Below are 18969 nucleotides of genomic sequence, written 5' to 3'. Positions count from 1 at the left end.
AAAAAACGTTCTAAATAATTAATTAAATATATCGGTAAATAAATAAATGGATGCATGTACTTGTATGTATGTATGAATGAATGACCAAATGACATAATAAATAAATGAATAAATAAATAAATAAATACATGAAAAATAAATACATAAAGAAATGGATGAATGAAAGAATAAATACACAAATAGGTAAATAAATAAATAAATAAATAAATGGGTCAATACATAAATAAAAGAATGTATGAATGAATGGATGGATGAAAAAATTAATAAATAGGCACATAAATACAAAAAATAAATACAGTAAAGTCTCGTTATAGCGATATCGGATATATCGATAGTCCCGGTTATATCGATACTATTTCTATGCACCCACGGAGAAAATTACATGCAAACAGGGTCGGATATATCGATAGTCCCGGTTATATCGATATTTTTTCGGACTCCCTTGAATATCGATATAACGAGACTTTACTGTAAATGTAAAAATAAATAAAATAGGTGAATAAGTAAATAAATAAATGGATGAGCAAATAAAAAAAAAATGAATAAATAAATAAATAAATAGGCACATGCTGTAAATAAACAAGTAGGTAAATAAATAAATAAACAAACAAATAAATAAATGAACGAATACATGAACGAATGACTGAACGAATGGACAAACGAATGAACAAACGAATGAATGATTTTTTGCATGAAAATTTGTTGCAGGGCATGTCGATGCTTACAGGCCACAACATTAGGAACGAAGTCAAATGAAGTCAAGAGTTGTTTCCTTCTCTCTTCATTTTTGGGATTTGTTGAATTTAACAGAAAAGTAGTACTAGTGCACATTAATAATAATAATAATAATAATAATAATAATAATAATAATAATAATAATAATAATAATAAATTTCATTTATAAGCGCCTTTCAAAACTCTCAAGGACACTGAACAATATCGCAAACTTTTGGTTACCTTCGTCGCTGTGAGAGGGACAGAATACGTGTTAGGAACATCCTCCCTCCTTGTGTCTTATCAGCGACATGTGGCCTGCAGCAGCGCCTGTAATTGGAGACAGCTGAAGTTAATGATTGCGATGTGTCATCGTGTGTGTGTGTGTATGCGTGTGTGCGTGTGCACATATATACGTATATCTATATAAGTCAAGGCGTTAGCTGGTTTCCCTCTACCTTCACTTAAGCCCTGACACCATGTCTTTCTCTGGAAAATACCAGCTGGAGTCTCAGGAGAACTTTGAGCCTTTCATGAAGGCCATTGGTAAGAGTCGTTTTCTTATTAATGTACATCCCCTGGTTTGTGTTACAATTTTGGGGGATCGCTCAACACACACACAAGCATATATCCACACACCTTTTAGGTCTTCCTGATGAGCTCATCCAGAAAGGCAAAGATGTCAAGAGTGTCTCTGAGATTGAGGAGAATGGCGACAACTTTAAAGTGACAGTCACCACCGGTACCAAAGTCCTCGTCAACTCTTTCACCATCGGACAAGAGGCCGAGTTGGAGACTATCACTGGAGAGAAGGTCAAGGTAAGAATTGAGATTGGAATAGATTGAAGAAAAATGTGCGTGTATGTGAGTTGAATAGTATCTTTGTTAGCATTTTGCTGTGTTTATTGACCCTTGCAATCGTTATTTGCTGAATATTGTACTTACCTGTCAACCTTTGCTAATAGCCGCCCTTATAATTGCGTTGATTACAGTTCCCGTATAAAAGTTGTAGTACGCCGTACATTGTTTAAAATTATCCCCAAAAAAAAAAAGTTAACAAGCGGAAGTGGGTATAGTTTACTGCGCATGCGTAAATCACGCTTTTATTAATTAATCTGCCCGTACGAAGCAATAAATATAAATACGATTGAATATGACTTTTGTTGGTTTGCCGTTACAATAGTATCGATCAGCGACAGCATTGTCGTTGGCTACCAGCAGTTGGGACGAACTTGATTTGAGCCAAAATGGTAGTTGTAAAATCGGTTCACATTGTTTTCCTGTATACAAGTTCCAGTACGCCGTATATTTGAAATGATAAAAACGCGTGTAAAGTACGGGGGAACGTATAAATCGACAGTTATGTCAGATTTATTTTAAGTAAATTAACCGTTTGCGTTTAGTTCATGGGGGAATTGCAATTTGTTAGGGTGGGGTGTGCAAGGATTACTTCGGGAGTGTGATGATAATAATAATAATAATAATCCATTTCATTTCTAAGCGCCTTTCAAAACTCTCAAGGTCACTTTACAATCAGAAAATCGTTTTTTCTGCCATATTACTCATATATTCTGTTTGGAATAAATAAGCAGGTCATTGGCATTTTGTCACATTTTGTTTTATTTTTGACAATGCTGGCAATTGATAGTGATGTCAGAGTGCTCTCGCAAAATGTCAATTGTGACCAACATTGCAAAATGAGCAGCGTTTTGATGGTTGCAATGTGAGCCCAAGAGCACCCTGGCAGTTTATGTAAAGAGCGAAGAGTGGTGTGGTCCAAAATGGCAGATTTCTGAGATTAAAAATTGATGGAATCTGATTCTGATTCTTTGGTTTGAAAGTGGTGATTTTCCAAATATATTGCAATGAAAAGCTAGCTTTCACTACCCTTTTGAAGAAGCCATGGGTTGATTTGTCCTTTCCTCAACCATAATCTTCAATAATTTCCTTCTGAGATGAGGCGGAAGAAGAAAAAAAAAAAAACAATTTGTATCACACCATTTAGTTATACAAGAACAATTTCAGACGATACTAAAAAAACTTGCATCAAGGAATTTTCTTTTTATGAAGGGACTTTATACTGGTCAAATTTCTTTTACTCAGATCAAGTACTCAGAAATGAAAATCATTTCCACTGAGTCAGAATTATTTTGAGCAAGGCGACGTAGGTAATGTTTTGCTATAAATGCCTCAAATGATCTAAACGTACACATTTTCGGAATGAATGTTTTTTTTTTTTTTTTTTGGGACACTGTCAGCTCTTTTTTATCGCTCGACTAATTGTTGCTCGAGTTTGTCATCACCTAATCACTTGTCATTTAATAATTCATTAATTTAGTAATGTTAAAGTCAAATTATAACTCTCCCCTATCAATGTTGTTTATCAAATCTTTAATATATATATATATATATATATATATATATATATCTTTAATATATTTTTTTCTACTTTCATTTCTTTCATAACTTTGCTGCTGTGAAATGTAAATTTCTCCACTGCGAGACTAATAAAGGCAAATCCAATACAAATCCAATCCAATATAGCCCTTGAGAGGAAAAAATGGCTACTTCTCCTAGTGTGTCAAAAGGGTAGTGATTTAAATGCAGTGCTCATTGTCTGTTTTAATACATGTTGACATTTTTGAAATTTCTCTGTCAAGGCGGTGGTTCAGCGTGAAGGGAACACACTGAAGGTTTCCCTGAAGGGAATCGAGTCAGTGACCCAGCTGGTTGGGGACACAATTGTCAATGTGAGTGTTGTGTTGCTTTGCAATTCCCCAAGTGAGCTTGTCACATTCTTAACATTGGTCTCCCTTTTCAGACGATGACACTCGGCGACATTGTGTACAAGAGGACAAGCAAACGCATTTAAGTCTGCACCTGGCTTAATAAAAGTATGAAAGGCAAATCGGAGTTTTCTTGTGTAATATTATATTTTATGTCGACTTTAATTTGAGGACCTACATTGCTCATTTTATGCCGCGGGCCACAATGCAGTTACGGTTTCCTATCTGGGGCTGTTATGAATTTGGGGAATCCATTATCTCCTCCTCGTATTGCATTTAGAAAAGCACAACAAATTGCCGAATGACCAGTTTTCAAATTTGAAGTAAAAAAAATGACTTGTTAGTTTACATATGTGGCGGCCCGGTAGTTGAGTGATTAGCAGGCCGGCTTCACAGTGCAGAGGTCATGAGTTCAAGACCCGGTCCGGCCTCCCTGTGTGGAGTTTGCATGTTTTCCTTGGGCCCAGGTGGGTTTTATTCAGGTTCTCTGGTTTCCTCCCACATACCAAAAACGTGCATGGCAGGCTGATTGAACTAAAACATTGTCTCTAGGTGTGAGACTGAATGGTTATTTGTCTTTGTGCCCTGCGATTGGCTGGCAACCAATTCAGGGTGACCCCTGCCTTGTGCCTGAAGATGGCTGGGATAGACTCCAGCACTCCCCGTGACCCTAATGAGGAATACTTGGTACGGATCATGTATTGATGGATAGTTTATGACCACATGAAATTTTTGTTCGGACTTTAGCAAGCATCATGGAATACCACAAGTTTGATTTGCTTTCGCAGGCCGAATAAAATGACAAGGTGGGCCAGATTTGGACCCTGGGCCTTGACTTTGACACCCGTGAGCTACATTATTTCCTCGTGACTGACTCACTTTTGTTTTACACAAACAAAATTTGAACCATACTTTGCTTTTTAATATTTCTAATATTTTCCCATTTTGGTGGCTTTCAAACTTTTGGGTGCCATTATGGCATCAAAATGGCAGCTTAATTTTTTTACTACTTGATGTTTGAAAAGCCATCATTACAGTGCTCAAATAGCTTGTTAAATACTTGGCATATTGGTTATGTGTAATGTTTTTGCCCATCAAACTGTAAAAACACAGGGGAAAAATGCATCTTACAAAATATGAAGGACACGGTGCTGTGAGATTTGACAGGATGCACACTCGCCTGCTGTCCACCGGTCACTATAATGAACACAACTACTATAGTATAAATCATTTCTTCACCCACCTACTTTTTTCTCTCTGGGTGAATTTGAAGAGGGAATGCAAATCACCTGCTGTCATGCTGCTAACTCCTGGAATGTGCAAAAGACACGCTTTCAATTTGATATTGAGATTATCTGGATATTTTTTAATGTGAAACATGAGGCGTATGGAAGCGAACGAGCGCAACACGTAACGGAGAAGGGTCATTCGATGGTTGGTTTTATTTCCTCCTGTGGAAGAGATTCTTGATTCCTTCTTCCATGGACTTGGGTTCATGCATCATGGTCATGGGTCTGTTCTTCAGCGCTGCCTCTCTCATGCTGTGGTAGACGTATTCATTCTGCTTGAACATCCTCAGCTCCATCTCTGTCTGCATGCGCATTGACTGCACAGCGGGGGGGGGGGGGGGGTACAATGAAGGCAAGAGTGTCAGGGTGCTGATTTAATCCCAAATTCTCTTCTGAGTTTGAAATAAGCCTGCAGGAGGAAAAATATCTACTTCCTCCCTTTGTTCAGGCACCACACACTCAAAGTTAGAGTCAGCGTCAGTGAAAGAATTACCATATTTTTTGGTGTATAAGCCACACCCAAAATCTTTCATTTCTTTTCTTTCTTCAAAAGATGAACCTGTGCCTTATATGAAGTAATATTGAGCCACGACGGGTCAGGTGCCTTATAATTGGATTGGATATGCCTTTATTAGTCCCACAGTGGAGAAATTTACATTTCACAGCAGCAAAGTGATGAAAGGAATGAAAGTAGAAAAACGAAATACATGAGCTGCTGGAAAGGCAGCCACTCTCGCGGCGCCGTCTTGAAGTCGAACAAAAAAAACTAAATAACAAATAATATGACAGCATAGAGACAATATGACAAAACAAAGACACAGAGAGACATTCATTCTTCAGGACTTGCTGTACCCTCTTTGTGATGACATGAAACATTTGGAAAACATTTATATATTTAGAGAAAAAAAAATCATTCACTGAATGTGCACCTTATAGTCCGGTGCACCTTATACAGGTAACATCCAACTTACGACCGGCTCGACTTACGACCACGACTTCCAGACCCTATTTTTAATGTTTTTATTCTACGCCTGGCACCGCAACACGCTAACAGGCCGGCGTGTGATGGCACCAGAGGGGGGAGTTTGCAAGTCATTTAGCCTCCGAGTCTCTATTCAATATTTTGAATGGCTTTCGACTTACAACCATTTTGACTTACGACCGTTTGGTCGGAACGGAACTCGGTCGTAAGTCGGATGTTACCTGTATATGGAAAAAGTTTCAAAATACAACATTCATTGGGGGTACGCCTTATACTCTGCTGCGCCTTATACACTGGAAAATACAGTATTTTTGGCATTGGCAGAGAAGATTTACTAATTTTTTGTGGGCCAAAGCTACATGCTCAGTGGTGTTCAATCTTTTTTTTTCTTGCCGTTTTTCAATTAGCAATTTTCTTGAGAGATTTTGACTTAAAGTAAAATTATCTTTTGCATAGGAACCTTTTTTTTCCTTCTCAAAATGCACATTGCAACTTTTCCTGTCTTTTTTTCAACATGCTAAGCATCTTTTTCACTCATTACAAACTTTAACATGATTGCAGTTTTGGGAATCTATGAATTGAATTGTTACTTTCTCTGCAATATTTTCAGAAAACTGCAACTTTATTCCTGTTGTCATTCTGGGACACCTTTTTATACATTTTAATCTTACATAAAATTATTTGTAACATTACAATTGTCCAATTACAACTCCAAGTATGAGAACATATTTTTGGGAGAGGGAAGGGCTTTTGGCATTAAATCCAACCCTTATTTACCGAGACCACCTATAATTCCCTTTTGTGTCAATATGATGGGATGTAAAATGGCAAATGTATTGTCACAAAATCTTAATTGTAGTCAAATATCAACTTATGCTTTGCTGAAAAAATATATAACTCTTGTAAAATTGCATCTAAAATAAACTCTCATATGACATTTTAGGAGATTCGAAATTAATCGAATTAAAATCTGAGCCTTGCAATGTGAAATAACTATTTTTTTCCTTCTCCTGATCGACCCTTTTTTGTCATATTTCAACACCGTGACTTTTTTTGTTAGAAAATTATGACTTGCCTCGCAGAAAAATGCTACTTTTTGACTTATTTGGATTTCCGTCATGCGCAAATGTTTGGAGTTTAGATTTTCACGATTAAATGTAGTAACAGAAAGCGTTTCGATGACCATTCGATTTGGTACTGCTCCATTTTAGGATTGTTCCACTTCTTATCAGATGCACATTAAAGAGGCATTCATGCGTCTGTGCTTGAGATGTGCCTTTTAAAACAGAATATTTTGTTTCGCAAAAGCACTTCTGCATCTTTCACCTTGTCAAAGGGATACAAAGTGTAAAAAAAATATCAAGAAATAAAAGCTTTCATGAACTGATACAAATAATAATGGAATTATGAACATCACAAGGTGACCTCATCCCCGAAGCCATTTTTGTACCTCCAAGTCCTTGGTGATGGGATGCGTGGGGCCGTGCGTGACCATGAGAATGGCGTAAGCCTTGCAGATCATCCCGTGGCTCACCTCGATCAGGCCCGCTTGCCAGTGGGTGACTCCCGCACGCATGGCCGCCATCCCCAGGGTTGGGTTGTTGGGATGGTACAGTTTCCTGCTCGCCATGCCGACATAGAAATTATCCATCAAAAAGTTATCTTTTCTTTGGGAGCAAGAATAAAAAGTCACAAAGCGGTGCAAGTGGCGATGGAAGAATTCCAGAGCAATCAAATTGAACTGTGCTATGTTTTAGAGCCTGATGCATCCAAAGCATACCACATATGCTTTGGATGATTAGAGAGGGTACACGGCTGGACGCTGTTTGTTGATTGAATCATTGGGATTTTTTTATTTAATGAGTTCAACCGGAAAGCAACAAAAAAATGCAGGCTTACCAAGAAAATATTTTAAGTTAAAAATATATTTTTTCCCTTAATTATATGGTGACTAATATCGTTCTATCGCAGCTTGGAATTGAAGCGGATTTACGTGGGACAGGAGATGTGAGACAATGTTGTCAATTGACAATGTTGTCAATTGACAATGTTGTCAATGGATGCGACAGCTTTGGGTTTGCTTTCAACATTTAGCTTGTCGCAGACGTGCAGATTCCACCATGACGTCTCTGATCCACTGGTGAAAAGGAGGCCTTCATTCTCTCCTCTTTCATCAAGAACTGTTTCATGTAATAAAGTGTTTTTCTTGTACTCAAACGCCATAGAGTACATGGGGAAAGTCGTTAAGATTGACATGTTTTTTTTTGCTGTTGTGTTATTTTGCTTTGTGTTGACTATTATGTGAAGCGCTTTGTTACAGCTGAAACTGTTGTGAAAGCGCTAAATAAATTAGGATGTATTGTATTGTATTCAATGTTTGGGTTTCTTTTTTCATTAAATTTTATTCTCATAACATTTTTTTTCTTCTTTGAAATGTATTTTTATTGCAATATTATCACATTTTTTGGGGAAATTATATATTTTTGAAACCATTTTCTGGTACATACAGTATTTACAAACAGGCAGCCCAGTAGTCGAGTGGTTAGCATGTCAATTTCACAGTGCAGAAGACTGCCTAGTGCCCGAAGACGGCTGGCATAGGCTCCAGCAACCCCCGTGACCGTAATAAGGATAAAGCCGACTGGAAAATAGATGGATGGATGGATGGATATTTAAAGACACAACCTTAAACTGAAACGTGAAGTATCATAATCCATTTTTCCGGGTGCCTAATAGAAAAAAAAATCTACTTACATGTAGCCATCCACCATTTTGCGGGCGTACTCGGCAGCTTCTTCAAAGTACTGCAGGTAGGCCTGAACCTCACTCATGGTGCTCCACATTCTGAGCAGGTAAATGTGAGTGTCAGCCAGTACGGGCTCTGTCTTTTCAATGCACTCCTTGCAGATCTTCACCAACTGAGGAAATACACCACAGAGGATGACAAGTGGCATGTATCACAAAGAAAGGGAAGAGCCAAGAAACCGTTGATCACCTCGTGATAGTCGCCCTTTAATCTGGCCTGGTCCATCTTCTCCAGCATTTGCAAACAGTATTCTGTTGATTCTTTCACTTGCTCCTCTGATCGCTAAAAGAAGGTAGAAAGGGGAAAAGGTTGATTCAACTTTTCTCAAGCTATCACATTTTGAAAGACGGAAAGAGAAAATCTGTACATGCTGGAATTATGGAATAATCAGAAATTTATGACTGAAACTTTTTTTCCCTATAATGTATTTAGCAGTGGCGGACCGTCAAGGTCTGCAAGGCCTTCTCTGCTGGTCTAAAAATATAAGAATCACGGATTGATTTTAATTATAGTTTGTCCATGAATTGTTATTAAAAAACTCTAAATTGTCTTTCAGCTTCTTTTCATTACTTTTCCCCACTTTGTGCTGCTTCCAGATGTGTGTTTTCATATTGAAGCATTCAACCAATCACATTTCAGCCATCATTTGTTACCAGGGTTAGAAATCTACCTGGACGCCTTCACAATCAGTTATGCAGGCCCTGTCGCAACAAATGTGCCATGCACATTGTTGCTTTAACCAATCAGATGTCGAGTTGGCAACCCAAGAGGGGTACCAACGCCTTCTTGAAGGCGCTGGGCAACGCGAGTTTTCAAAAACTGCTCTTATCACAAGCGGCTAGTGACAAGAGTATACTGGCCAGAGCTAGCACACTGTATTTGTAGTGAGCTGAATAAGCAAATATATTGTGTTGAATTAATAGCAGTTTTGTCAACCCACAATGGCTGAAGGAGGAGAAGAAATAGATTTGATTGCAGATTTACGGTTAAAGCCATTTTCAAGACAGAATTTTCAAGACAAAAACAACTGACATCACTTTTTTGTTTCCTAACGGACATCACAAAAACGTTTTATACCATCTAAAATGCCCAAAACACGCAGTATGATATTTTTAGTCAAATGCAAAACACCAATAAAAATTAATTAAAGTGTCCAAAATCTATAAAAAAATGAACCCGGAAGTGGCCAGTTTCAGAAGGTCCCGTCCCCTTGTTCGTGGCGTCACCCCAAGACGTCTTGCCTTGCTCGAGAATCAAAACAATGGCTTCAGATTCGGAAAAGATGCTACGTATTTGAATCGTATTCGTAACTGGATGAGTAACAAACTCATCCAGTTATGAATACGATTCAAATACGTAGTTCTGAATAGGAAAGCATACATGTTTGCAATCTCCTTGCTGGAGAATCAAAACAATGGCTTCAGATTCGGAGAATATGCTTTCTTGTTACTCATCCAGTTACGAATATGATTCAAATAGTTCTGAAGAAGAAAGCATACATGTTGGCAATCGATTAAAGAATTTATTTCGTGCCATTTTGAGGCAATAGGGGGGGGAATGTAGCACTACAAAAGAGGCAGAAAATGGCGACAAAGCTCCATGTCAGGAATTAAACAGCCCGTTTCCACAGGCTGATTAATTCCTTACACAGAGCTTTGTCGCCCTCTTCTGCCTCTTTTTGGTGCAACACGAAGTTTTCAGACCAAACAAGTACAGCAAAATACATTGACATGATGGAAGGACTGCTACAATGTGTCCTTTTTTCGGTCAGGGGTGTTCCTTCAGTGACGTAGGGTGAGGACTCGTCACCAACTCAAAAACAAGACTTCCGGAATATTCAGTGCGAGTCTTAAAACGTAAAATATAGCTATATGCGGTGGAATCTTTGTAAAATACCCTCAGTAGAAGTCATTTGAAGCCATTTTACAAATTATGGAAACAACTTGTCCGGAGACGCCGGTTGTCCTTTAAGAAAGGTCGGTCGGTTTTATCCTGGCTAATGGTACCCTCTAGTGGACATGTTGTAAATCACACCACACTTTTTTTCAGTCTGTATTGATTCAGACATAGCATTACTGAAGCGATGAAATCCACGGCCCGCCACTTGTATTTAGCTATTTGCATTGATGGATAAGCTACCTGGAATTATCGTTGCTTTAAATAGCTTCTGCGTCTCTTCTCTTGTTTCCCTTATCAGTGTGACTGTGCTGCCACTAAACATAGTTACACTATTTTGACCAAGCTGCGTTCTCAAATAGAGGCAAAATGAGAGGCCAACCTTCACTTCCTCCTGTTCCCTGCCTCCCATCTTCAGGTCGTCCTTGATGCGCTCCTTGCAATGGTGGCACGTACAATCGAAGAAGTACTGCGTCTTCAGGATCCTTTGCCTCTCCGCCGAAACATTGATGAAGTCCACGTAAGAGATGGTCAGCTCCTCGCCCTCTGCGATGTTACCCAACGAACGCAGCTCAATCCTGAGGAGTGACGGAGAAGTTCTGTGAAAGCATCACTTTCGCGCACATTTAAGCTTTGATTTAACTCATTCACTGCCATTGCCAAATTTATTCGGTCATTGTAAAGCATGACCTGGAGCGACATTCCCTAATTTGTTTGAGTTTTGCTTTTTCTTGCTTGGCTGATAAAGCGCTGGTCAAACCTCTGGCAATATTTTTCCTCCCACGTTGGGGCAGCATTTGCCTTTTGTACAGCCACCCCCATTTCAGGCTCAGATAACTCCAGACACATATAACTTAAGAATTAACTGATGAAAGAAGATAGTGCAAGGTTTATTACGCTGAATTGAATGTTTAGTCCTAAAACTCAATATTCTGTGGGTCGTGGAATTTGAGTGAAAATGACAAAAACCCTGGCACTGGAGTGGACACAAATTTGCACATCGTCTGGCAGTGAATGAGTTAATTTACTGGTTGAGAGGATGATTTTTATGATGGGTGTCATGATGAACTCGTGCAGTGATTTTTAATCCAATCTATTGAATAGTGAAGGGAGGAAGGAAAAGGGAATATGCTTGGAGTTTGCTTCTCTTTATGTACAAAATTAGCTTTAAGCTAGCTACACAGCTACTCTCACTTGTCATTCTCTGTAGTTGTATTTTTAGTTTGACAACTTCAACTGGGAGTGACAATAGACACCTGGAAGATTTCTTCAATCAATACGTGTTCATTATAATTGTGCACACTGTATTCACTTTTTGTAGCTTTTTTTGTCTAATGGTGTTCCATGAGAGAACTACACTACGTGATTAGTATTTTCATTGCACTCACACTGTGGAAACAAAGTGACAAAGCAGCAGCTTTCGTGTGGATTAGTTAACAGTTGAGAAGACAGATGAATGTGAAGATCACTGCGTGGAAAGTATGATTCTAGTGAGTTATGATTCTATATTTTGTAGACAAATAGAAAGGCGAAGAGCTGCAGGTGTGTTAGCGGCAAACTTTCGAGGTGACTTCAGAACACATCTTTTTTTTTCAAAGAACGCACCTCTGTTGAGAATGATACAAAGTATTCACAGCTGACTGACTGAAAAGGCAAACAGGGATCAGTTTTATCCACCGAGACATACATCTGCACACTTAACACAAAAAAAACCCTCATTGAAACGCTCCAATCCCCGCGGGTTTAAATCAAACATTCGAACCTGATTGACTTACTTGCCGTGGTTGAGGATGACGGTGCAGTTGGGCCAGCAGTCGTGATTGACCAGGCAGAGATTAGGGAAAAGGCCCACACCGACGGCCTGGAGGCCCCGCTGATCACTCACAGTGAAGCCGTTGCAGTTGATCTGGAAGATCATTTTGGAATATAAAAGGGATTGATTGGCTATAATCGCTTGTCCGTTCCGATCAACTGGATATTCAAGGGATGAATATCTGGGTCGCGCCTTTGAGCCATTTGTTGTGTCCGGACTCCGGAGGAATGAGAGGAGAAGAGTTGCACCATTGACGCATTTTGACAGCCACTGGAGCAATATGTCACTCGACTGCGCCAACACCGAAGCAAGTCAATTACGATTAGCACATATTGCTCCATGATTTGCGCCATATATGACATACTTCTGATACAATAGCTAAAGAAACATATTTAGTTTTTAATTATAAACTACTCGTTTTCCTTCAGAGGTTCAAACGTTTGTCGTCTGCCATCTTGCCCTATCGATATAGAACCATATCACCTTACATTTGTTTCGGTGCGTTCCAAAGTTGTAGTCGAGGATATCTCGGGCTTTTTCGTGATCCGACGGTAACTACCGAAAGGGCTAATGGAATATTAATTTACCCATGGTGCATTGCAGTATTTATATCGAACATGGTTGCAATATGGAGCGTTAGAACATGAGTAAAACTCGAAAAGACATTAAAATGAGTCAGCACCATTGGAAATCTTCAAGGCAAAGAAATTTGATTAAGTAGACACTAGTAAGAAATACTGTGCTAAATCTGTTCTCTTTGTCTTCTCAATAATACTGTGCAAAATCAAAATAGCACAAAATAGCAATACAAAATTGAAAATGTTTATTTTATGTCTGAAAAAATTATTTTACTTGAATTTTAAAATTGTTGATATATTAGAAATATAGATTGTACTCAAATAATGTTTTTTTTCATTTGCAATTTAGAAATATCTTGCTCCAATTACTGTATTTTGGTTTGTTTCAAACAGTAATGTATACTTCGGCAATCTAGTTAAATCGGGCCCCATCAATTTTCGAATTTGACCCCATTTTCAGACATCAATCTGAATACAAATTTAAAATGTTAAGTTACAGTTTACGTCTAACCAAAAGTAATTTCAAATTATTACAGTCAATTCACTGTAAATTTACAGTAATGTGTCAGAGTGTAACATTTGTGGCATTATTTGCTTTAATTGCTTTATGGACTAAATGATTCCCACGTGGAGTTTGTAAAGTGGTAAACAAGTTATTATCACGAAAACATTAAAAAAAAATTGTGTTGGCACACCATTGCAATTGACAATCACTCTACCGTGACAATCCACATCAGAGACACGTTTCCTTTGTTTTTGTGTTTGTGTCACTCACCAGTCCAAAGACATGCGAGATGACATCACTGGTGTGCTGCTTGCTGTTACGAGGCCAGTAGTCCAAGAAATTGTGGATGTCCACTTTGAACTCCTTCAAGTCATCATCTGGCATATCTTCGATGTGGTCCTCCAGCTGGTCCAGCGTCGTCAGCTGTGTGTCTGACACCACGGCGCCATCTTTGTCCAAACGCCACATGATGCGAGCCACCAAGCTACATCGAGGTGACAACGGTACTTCATTCGCTTAAAGCAGGGGTGTCATTTTTTGCCGCGGGCAACATTGTAGTTATGGTTTCCTCTCGAGGGCCGTTATGAATTTGGGGAACCCATTAGAATGTTTAAATCCCTTCAAATATTACATATAGAGCACACAGCAAATTAATGAATAACTCGTTTTCAAATCTGAAGTCAAGAATAATGACTTTTATTGTGATTGACATCCAAAAATATGAAATTTTGGCTCAGATTTTAGCAATCATCATGGAATTTAACAAGGTTGAGTTGCTTTCGCGGGCCGAAAAAAATGATGTGGCGGGCCGGATTTGGCCCACAGGCCTTGACTTTGATACCTGTGGCTTAAAGGGAACATTCCAAAAACTGAAGTCTCTTTAAAGAGACTTCATTCATTTTCTATTGCGCTTGACCTCATCAGGGTCATGGGTGAGCTGGAACTTACCACAGCTGACTTACAGAGCAATTACGACAAATCATCCATTCGCAATCTTATTCGCACCAATAATAAGTCGAAGTCTTCTTAGTCTTACCGGATGTTCTCATTGGGCGCCTTGCCGTAGTTTTTGATGGCGGCGCATTCATGCTTGTGTTCTGCCCAACCAGCCCGTTGGCAGGTGCGGTCGCAGTAGTGAGAGAATTTACACTGTCCACATCGCTGCAGTTTGTCTTGTCTGCGGAAACAGCTGTGGCAGATCCGCTCGGCAAGACTGTAAATTATGGATAGTGTTATGCTGAGTTCAAGTCAAGATTGTTATAGTTCACAAAAATGAGCTTTTTCTTTTCTTTTTGGCTTTTCCCTTGTAGGGGTCGCCATAGCCAATCAATGTCCTCCATCTTCAGAGGTTTGATTTGCATGTTTGTTTTGGCCAAGCTTTTACGTCGGATTCCCTTCCAGACACAACCCTCTGTTTATTCGGGCTTGGGACCGGCACAAGAAGACAGAAAAATGAGCTAAATAATAAAAAAAAACATTTTGTGAAATAAATAAAAATTATTTTAAAATGATTTATTTATGATATGACAATACAATGCATATTGATTCACGAAGCTGAATTTATATCTTAACTCATTCGCTGCCATTCACAAATTTATTCAGGAATTGGAAATACTGTATGACGTAGATCACCACTCCCACATTTGTTTGGGTTTTGTTTTTCATGCTTGGGTGCCGATAAAGCGCTGGCCATGGCCTCTGGCAATGTTTTTTTTCCACAAGGGGGAAGCATTTCTCATTTTTCCATGTCAACGCTTTGTCCCAGCTTCAGCTGTTGTTCAAGCACTGTATAAACCAATATATATGTAATGCATTGCATTCTGAACAACTGCCCTCATTTCAAGCTCATATAACTCCAGACTCATATAATTTAAGAATTTACTCTGATGAAAGAAGATAGTTTAAGGTTTCTAATGCTGTATTGAATGTTTATGTAGTCCTAAAACTCAATATTATGTGGGTCATGGAATTCAAGTGACAATGACAAAAACCCTGACACTGGAGTAGACACATTTTTCCATGTCTGACAGTGAATTAGTTAAGGACAACACAAATTAAAAGAACAAAACATATTTGTGACCCTTCCTCCCAAATTCATACCTGTCAAAGACAACCGCTGCGAGGCTGGGCTCGGAAAAAATAACATCCCCAGCCCAAAATTCCTTGTTGGTCTTCAGACCCCTCCCCTTTCCAGGTGAATCAAATATCGTCACATTCTCCATTGCTGAGGCACCGCTTCCTGGAATGCTTAAAGATCTTATGGTGTCTCCAAGTGGAGGAGGGAGAAGAAGACTGTCTCGCTGGTAACGGGTGACCAAGTGGTCAGTGAGGGGCTGGGCTGCTTTTTAATCCCATACGTCAATCCACTCTTTCCAAAAAGACAACTGCATAGCAAAGGTACGAAAATAGCCAGCAACTTGTTGAGCTGGACCACCAACGTACAGAACATGCGTAGGAGGGGTCTTTTGTCTAACAAATTCGACATCTTTGTCAGAATATCTTCAAATCAAACCAGAAGTCCTCTGTAACAAATTTATTCTGCAAAGCATTTAGGGGGGTTCCGTTGTTACGTGAGCCGATGTGGGCAAATTTGACCAGACATAAAGAACCCCCACACCTCCCATGAGTTGGTAGGTGCCATGTTACACGGGGGAGGGCCCCCCGGGGAGGGCCCCCCCCCCCCCCCCCGTTAATAACCCTGGTTGGGTTATTTTTGTTCCTCACTTGTGTCTGTCAGTCAGGAATCTGAGGTGATGTTAGACAGCTGTGGGAAGATTGACACACACATCCTATCGGCTGGCCGCAAAATGTCTGTCTGTATTGGAAGTGTTTTCTAACATTAACACACACGCACAGGACAAGCAGTTTACTATTGTCGTGAAATCAACAAACACCCCCACCCTCCCACCCAGTCTGGCAAGAGACTCCACGTTAGCAAATTAGCACCAAGAAAAGCCCATAATAATAATAATAATAATAATAATAATAATAATAATAATAATAATAATAATAATAATAATACATTTCATTTATAAGCGCCTTTCAAAACTCTCAAGGTCACTTTACAGTCACAGGATCCGTTTTGCTGTGGGTGAGCAGCAGCAGCCACACGCGCCAGCATTCACTCAACCCCGAGGTATAGATACAGTAAAGTCTCGTTATATCGATATTCAAGGGAGTCCGAAAAAATATCGATATAACCGGGACTATCGATATATCCGACCCTGTTTGCATGTAATTTTCTCCGTGCGTGCATAGAAATAGTATCGATATAACCGGGACTATCGATATATCCGATATCGATATAACGAGACTTTACTGTAGTTTACAGATAGCAAATACAGTATATAGCTAGCTATCTATCTAGCTAATAGATATTTCTGGTTATTGTTTACATACCTTCCTGTCCATAATTATGTAAATGTTTGCTGTCTTTGGTGGCAGTAATACAGCAGGAATGACAGATTCTGGCCATATGTAACATTAATTCAATACTTTGAACACTCCGAATTAAAAGTTAGGGAGATTCCATTTTTTTCGGGGGGGGGTTCAGCACGAACCTGAAATGAATTACCAAGTGTGAACTGCATTTGACATTCTCTAAACTTGGAGTAGGCAACCCTGTATTTGACCCAAAAAAACAAAAACATGTATGCCCGGAGCTTTGAAAAAAACTAAAGCAATCAGAATCAGAAAGCCTTTTAATAGTCCCACAATGGGGACATTTGCGGTCCACAGCACCAATTTGAAAGGGGATGGGGGTGAAAAGAAAGTATTCTAAGTATAATAGAAATGTCAGAGGACTGAGATGTATACTGTAACTGCAAAAATGTTTCATAAATGCATTCTGTATGTATAAATATTAGCTTGCTATCAAAATGACTGAGTTGGCTACAAATACACCATGTGCCTCCGACATAAAATCCCCCCCCCCCCCACCTTCAAATCTTCATTCACAGATATGTATACATTTTATATTTATATTGCAATTTTTTTTACAGCATTGGAAAACGTTAAGCATCACATTTGAGTGAATTTAGATTCAAACCCAGGACCTCCAAAAACTTTGAGGCAGATGTACAGTACTAACTATGAGTCCACTAATTGCAACAAGAACAAAAGCTTTAAAAAGATTGAAGTCATCCTTGGTTTCATTGTATTGTCTTTCCTTAATGCTCAAAAGAAGTATTAGATGTACTCATTCTCTTTATACAGTTCAGTCTTGGGCCTTTCTAAACCTTTTATATAACACGTTAACAACACCAGAAGCTGTAATGCAGAAGTCAACCAAAACATGTTATTTAGTCCGGATAGTAAGCTGAATAAACTTGTCGTTATTATAACATCCAATGACGCAACAAGAATGTATCATTTTAAGAGCAACCAAGAATCATGCTATGCGGTCAAATGTAAACTGTTTGGTATGCATTTAAATATAATAAGTATCAGATTCTTGTTTATCAAAGACATTTTGTTGGATTCCCACATAGTTACATTGCAGCAATTTTAGTTTCACCGCTCGCATTGTTGTTAAAGAAAATCGGAGTTCAGTTGTCATAAAAGTACGTCTTACCAGCGTTATTGATAAGAAGCACATGGTCTATTTCTTTGAGACTCTCCTGTTTTACCATGGCCACAGTGTCCTCGACGCCCTCTTTGGTATTCAGATCCGCTGCGGTCCAGTAAATGGTCATTTCCTTCATGTCCTTGAGATTTTGCAGCAGTTCTTCCTTCAGTTGCTGGAGCAAAGGTCTGGAGCGAGCCACCAGCAGCAAGATGGAACCCGGCTGGAGATAGTGTAACACCTGGAAGAACACAAGACATTATCTTCTCTCTGTTGCGTTCTTTCCAACCGAAATACAGATGATTCCTTACAAGGTGTGCAAGTGCTCGTCCGAATCCCTTCGAGGCTCCTGTGATGATACACATGCACCGTCCCAAATTGCTTCTACTTGCATGAAGAACTCCTGACATTTCTTCTAGGTTCTACCTTTTGAAAGGTTGGAGTTTAAAATAAAAGCAAGGATGTAGAACCGGAGAAATTTTGCCTATGTGTTGAATGTGAGCGCAGCAGCACTTTTATAGGCTCACATGAACAGGCAGCATGAAGGAATTTCATGCTCAACATTTGACAGTGAAAATACCTCAACTCTTGGGTATTTTTTTTACATGGGGAACTAATGCAATATGTCACGTTAAACACATAGTTGCAAGTTCCAGTGGGTCTGATTACATTTAGACACTGTATTTTTATGTTGTCAAGATGATCACAAAAAAATTACCAATTTGAATCTTTTTTGTTAACGTGATGAAGACAAAAATAGTGCGTATTTATTGCATGGATTGAGGAGCCCGCCATGAGAAGAAAGGAGCAGCAGCACAGAGCGCAGATGAGTACGTGGAACTGTCGCGGCTTGGAATTGAAGCGGATTTACGTGGGACAGGAAATGTGAGACGGTCTCCTTTCGTCAATGAATGCTACCGCTTCATGTTGGATTTCAACATTTAGCTTCTAGTAAATGTGCACATTCCACCATGACGTCCCTGATGCACTGGTGAAATGGAGGCTTCGATCCTCTCCTCTTTCATCTCGAATTGCT

The 18969-nt window shown here is 39.2% G+C and overlaps 2 protein-coding genes across 4 annotated transcripts; one reads left to right on the top strand and one right to left on the bottom strand.

Moving 5' to 3' along the window:
* Positions 1 to 1102: 1102 nt before the first annotated feature.
* LOC148898910 (fatty acid-binding protein, liver-type-like) lies at positions 1103 to 3622 on the top strand. Its single transcript, XM_088993898.1, has 4 exons — positions 1103 to 1260; positions 1361 to 1533; positions 3375 to 3464; positions 3536 to 3622. The coding sequence occupies exons 1-4, from the start codon at positions 1194 to 1196 to the stop codon at positions 3584 to 3586; spliced, it is 381 nt and encodes a 126-aa protein (XP_088850024.1). The 5' UTR covers positions 1103 to 1193; the 3' UTR covers positions 3587 to 3622.
* Positions 3623 to 4845: 1223 nt separating this feature from the next.
* smyd1b (SET and MYND domain containing 1b) lies at positions 4846 to 15755 on the bottom strand. Of its 3 annotated transcripts, none has more exons than XM_088993895.1 (10): positions 15470 to 15755; positions 14406 to 14558; positions 13640 to 13853; positions 12249 to 12379; positions 12079 to 12117; positions 10856 to 11051; positions 8767 to 8859; positions 8526 to 8689; positions 7222 to 7390; positions 4846 to 5106 (listed from the first exon to the last, which is right to left on the bottom strand). In XM_088993895.1, exons 1-10 carry the CDS (start codon positions 15589 to 15591, stop codon positions 4942 to 4944), a joined length of 1446 nt encoding a protein of 481 aa, XP_088850021.1. In that variant the 5' UTR covers positions 15592 to 15755; the 3' UTR covers positions 4846 to 4941. The 3 variants fall into 3 exon arrangements, with proteins under 3 accessions (XP_088850021.1, XP_088850020.1, XP_088850023.1); XM_088993894.1 differs by having other exon boundaries at positions 14406 to 14582; positions 15470 to 15754; XM_088993897.1 differs by lacking the exon at positions 12079 to 12117 and having other exon boundaries at positions 14406 to 14582; positions 15470 to 15753.
* Between the last annotated feature and the right edge of the window lie 3214 nt (positions 15756 to 18969).

This window comes from Hippocampus bargibanti, linkage group LG04, assembly GCF_051943395.1.
Source record: "Hippocampus bargibanti isolate YZ-2025 linkage group LG04, ASM5194339v1, whole genome shotgun sequence".
NCBI classification, from domain to species: Eukaryota; Metazoa; Chordata; class Actinopteri; order Syngnathiformes; family Syngnathidae; genus Hippocampus; species Hippocampus bargibanti.
Note: the sequence above shows the minus strand (reverse complement) of the source record. Positions and strands in the feature narration are given on the sequence as shown.

Coding starts and splice junctions, on each gene's coding strand:
- LOC148898910 (XM_088993898.1), top strand. CDS start 1,194: ATGTCTTTCTCTGGAAAATACCAGCTGGAGTCTCAGGAGAACTTTGAG. Junction 1,261..1,360: donor GCCTTTCATGAAGGCCATTG/GTAAGAGTCGTT, acceptor CACACCTTTTAG/GTCTTCCTGATGAGCTCATC. Junction 1,534..3,374: donor TCACTGGAGAGAAGGTCAAG/GTAAGAATTGAG, acceptor TTCTCTGTCAAG/GCGGTGGTTCAGCGTGAAGG.
- smyd1b (XM_088993894.1), bottom strand. CDS start 15,591: ATGGAGAATGTGACGATATTTGATTCACCTGGAAAGGGGAGGGGTCTG. Junction 12,380..13,639: donor TCTCGCATGTCTTTGGACTG/GTGAGTGACACA, acceptor ATGATCTTCCAG/ATCAACTGCAACGGCTTCAC. Junction 8,860..10,855: donor GGGAACAGGAGGAAGTGAAG/GTTGGCCTCTCA, acceptor ACCTTCTTTTAG/CGATCAGAGGAGCAAGTGAA.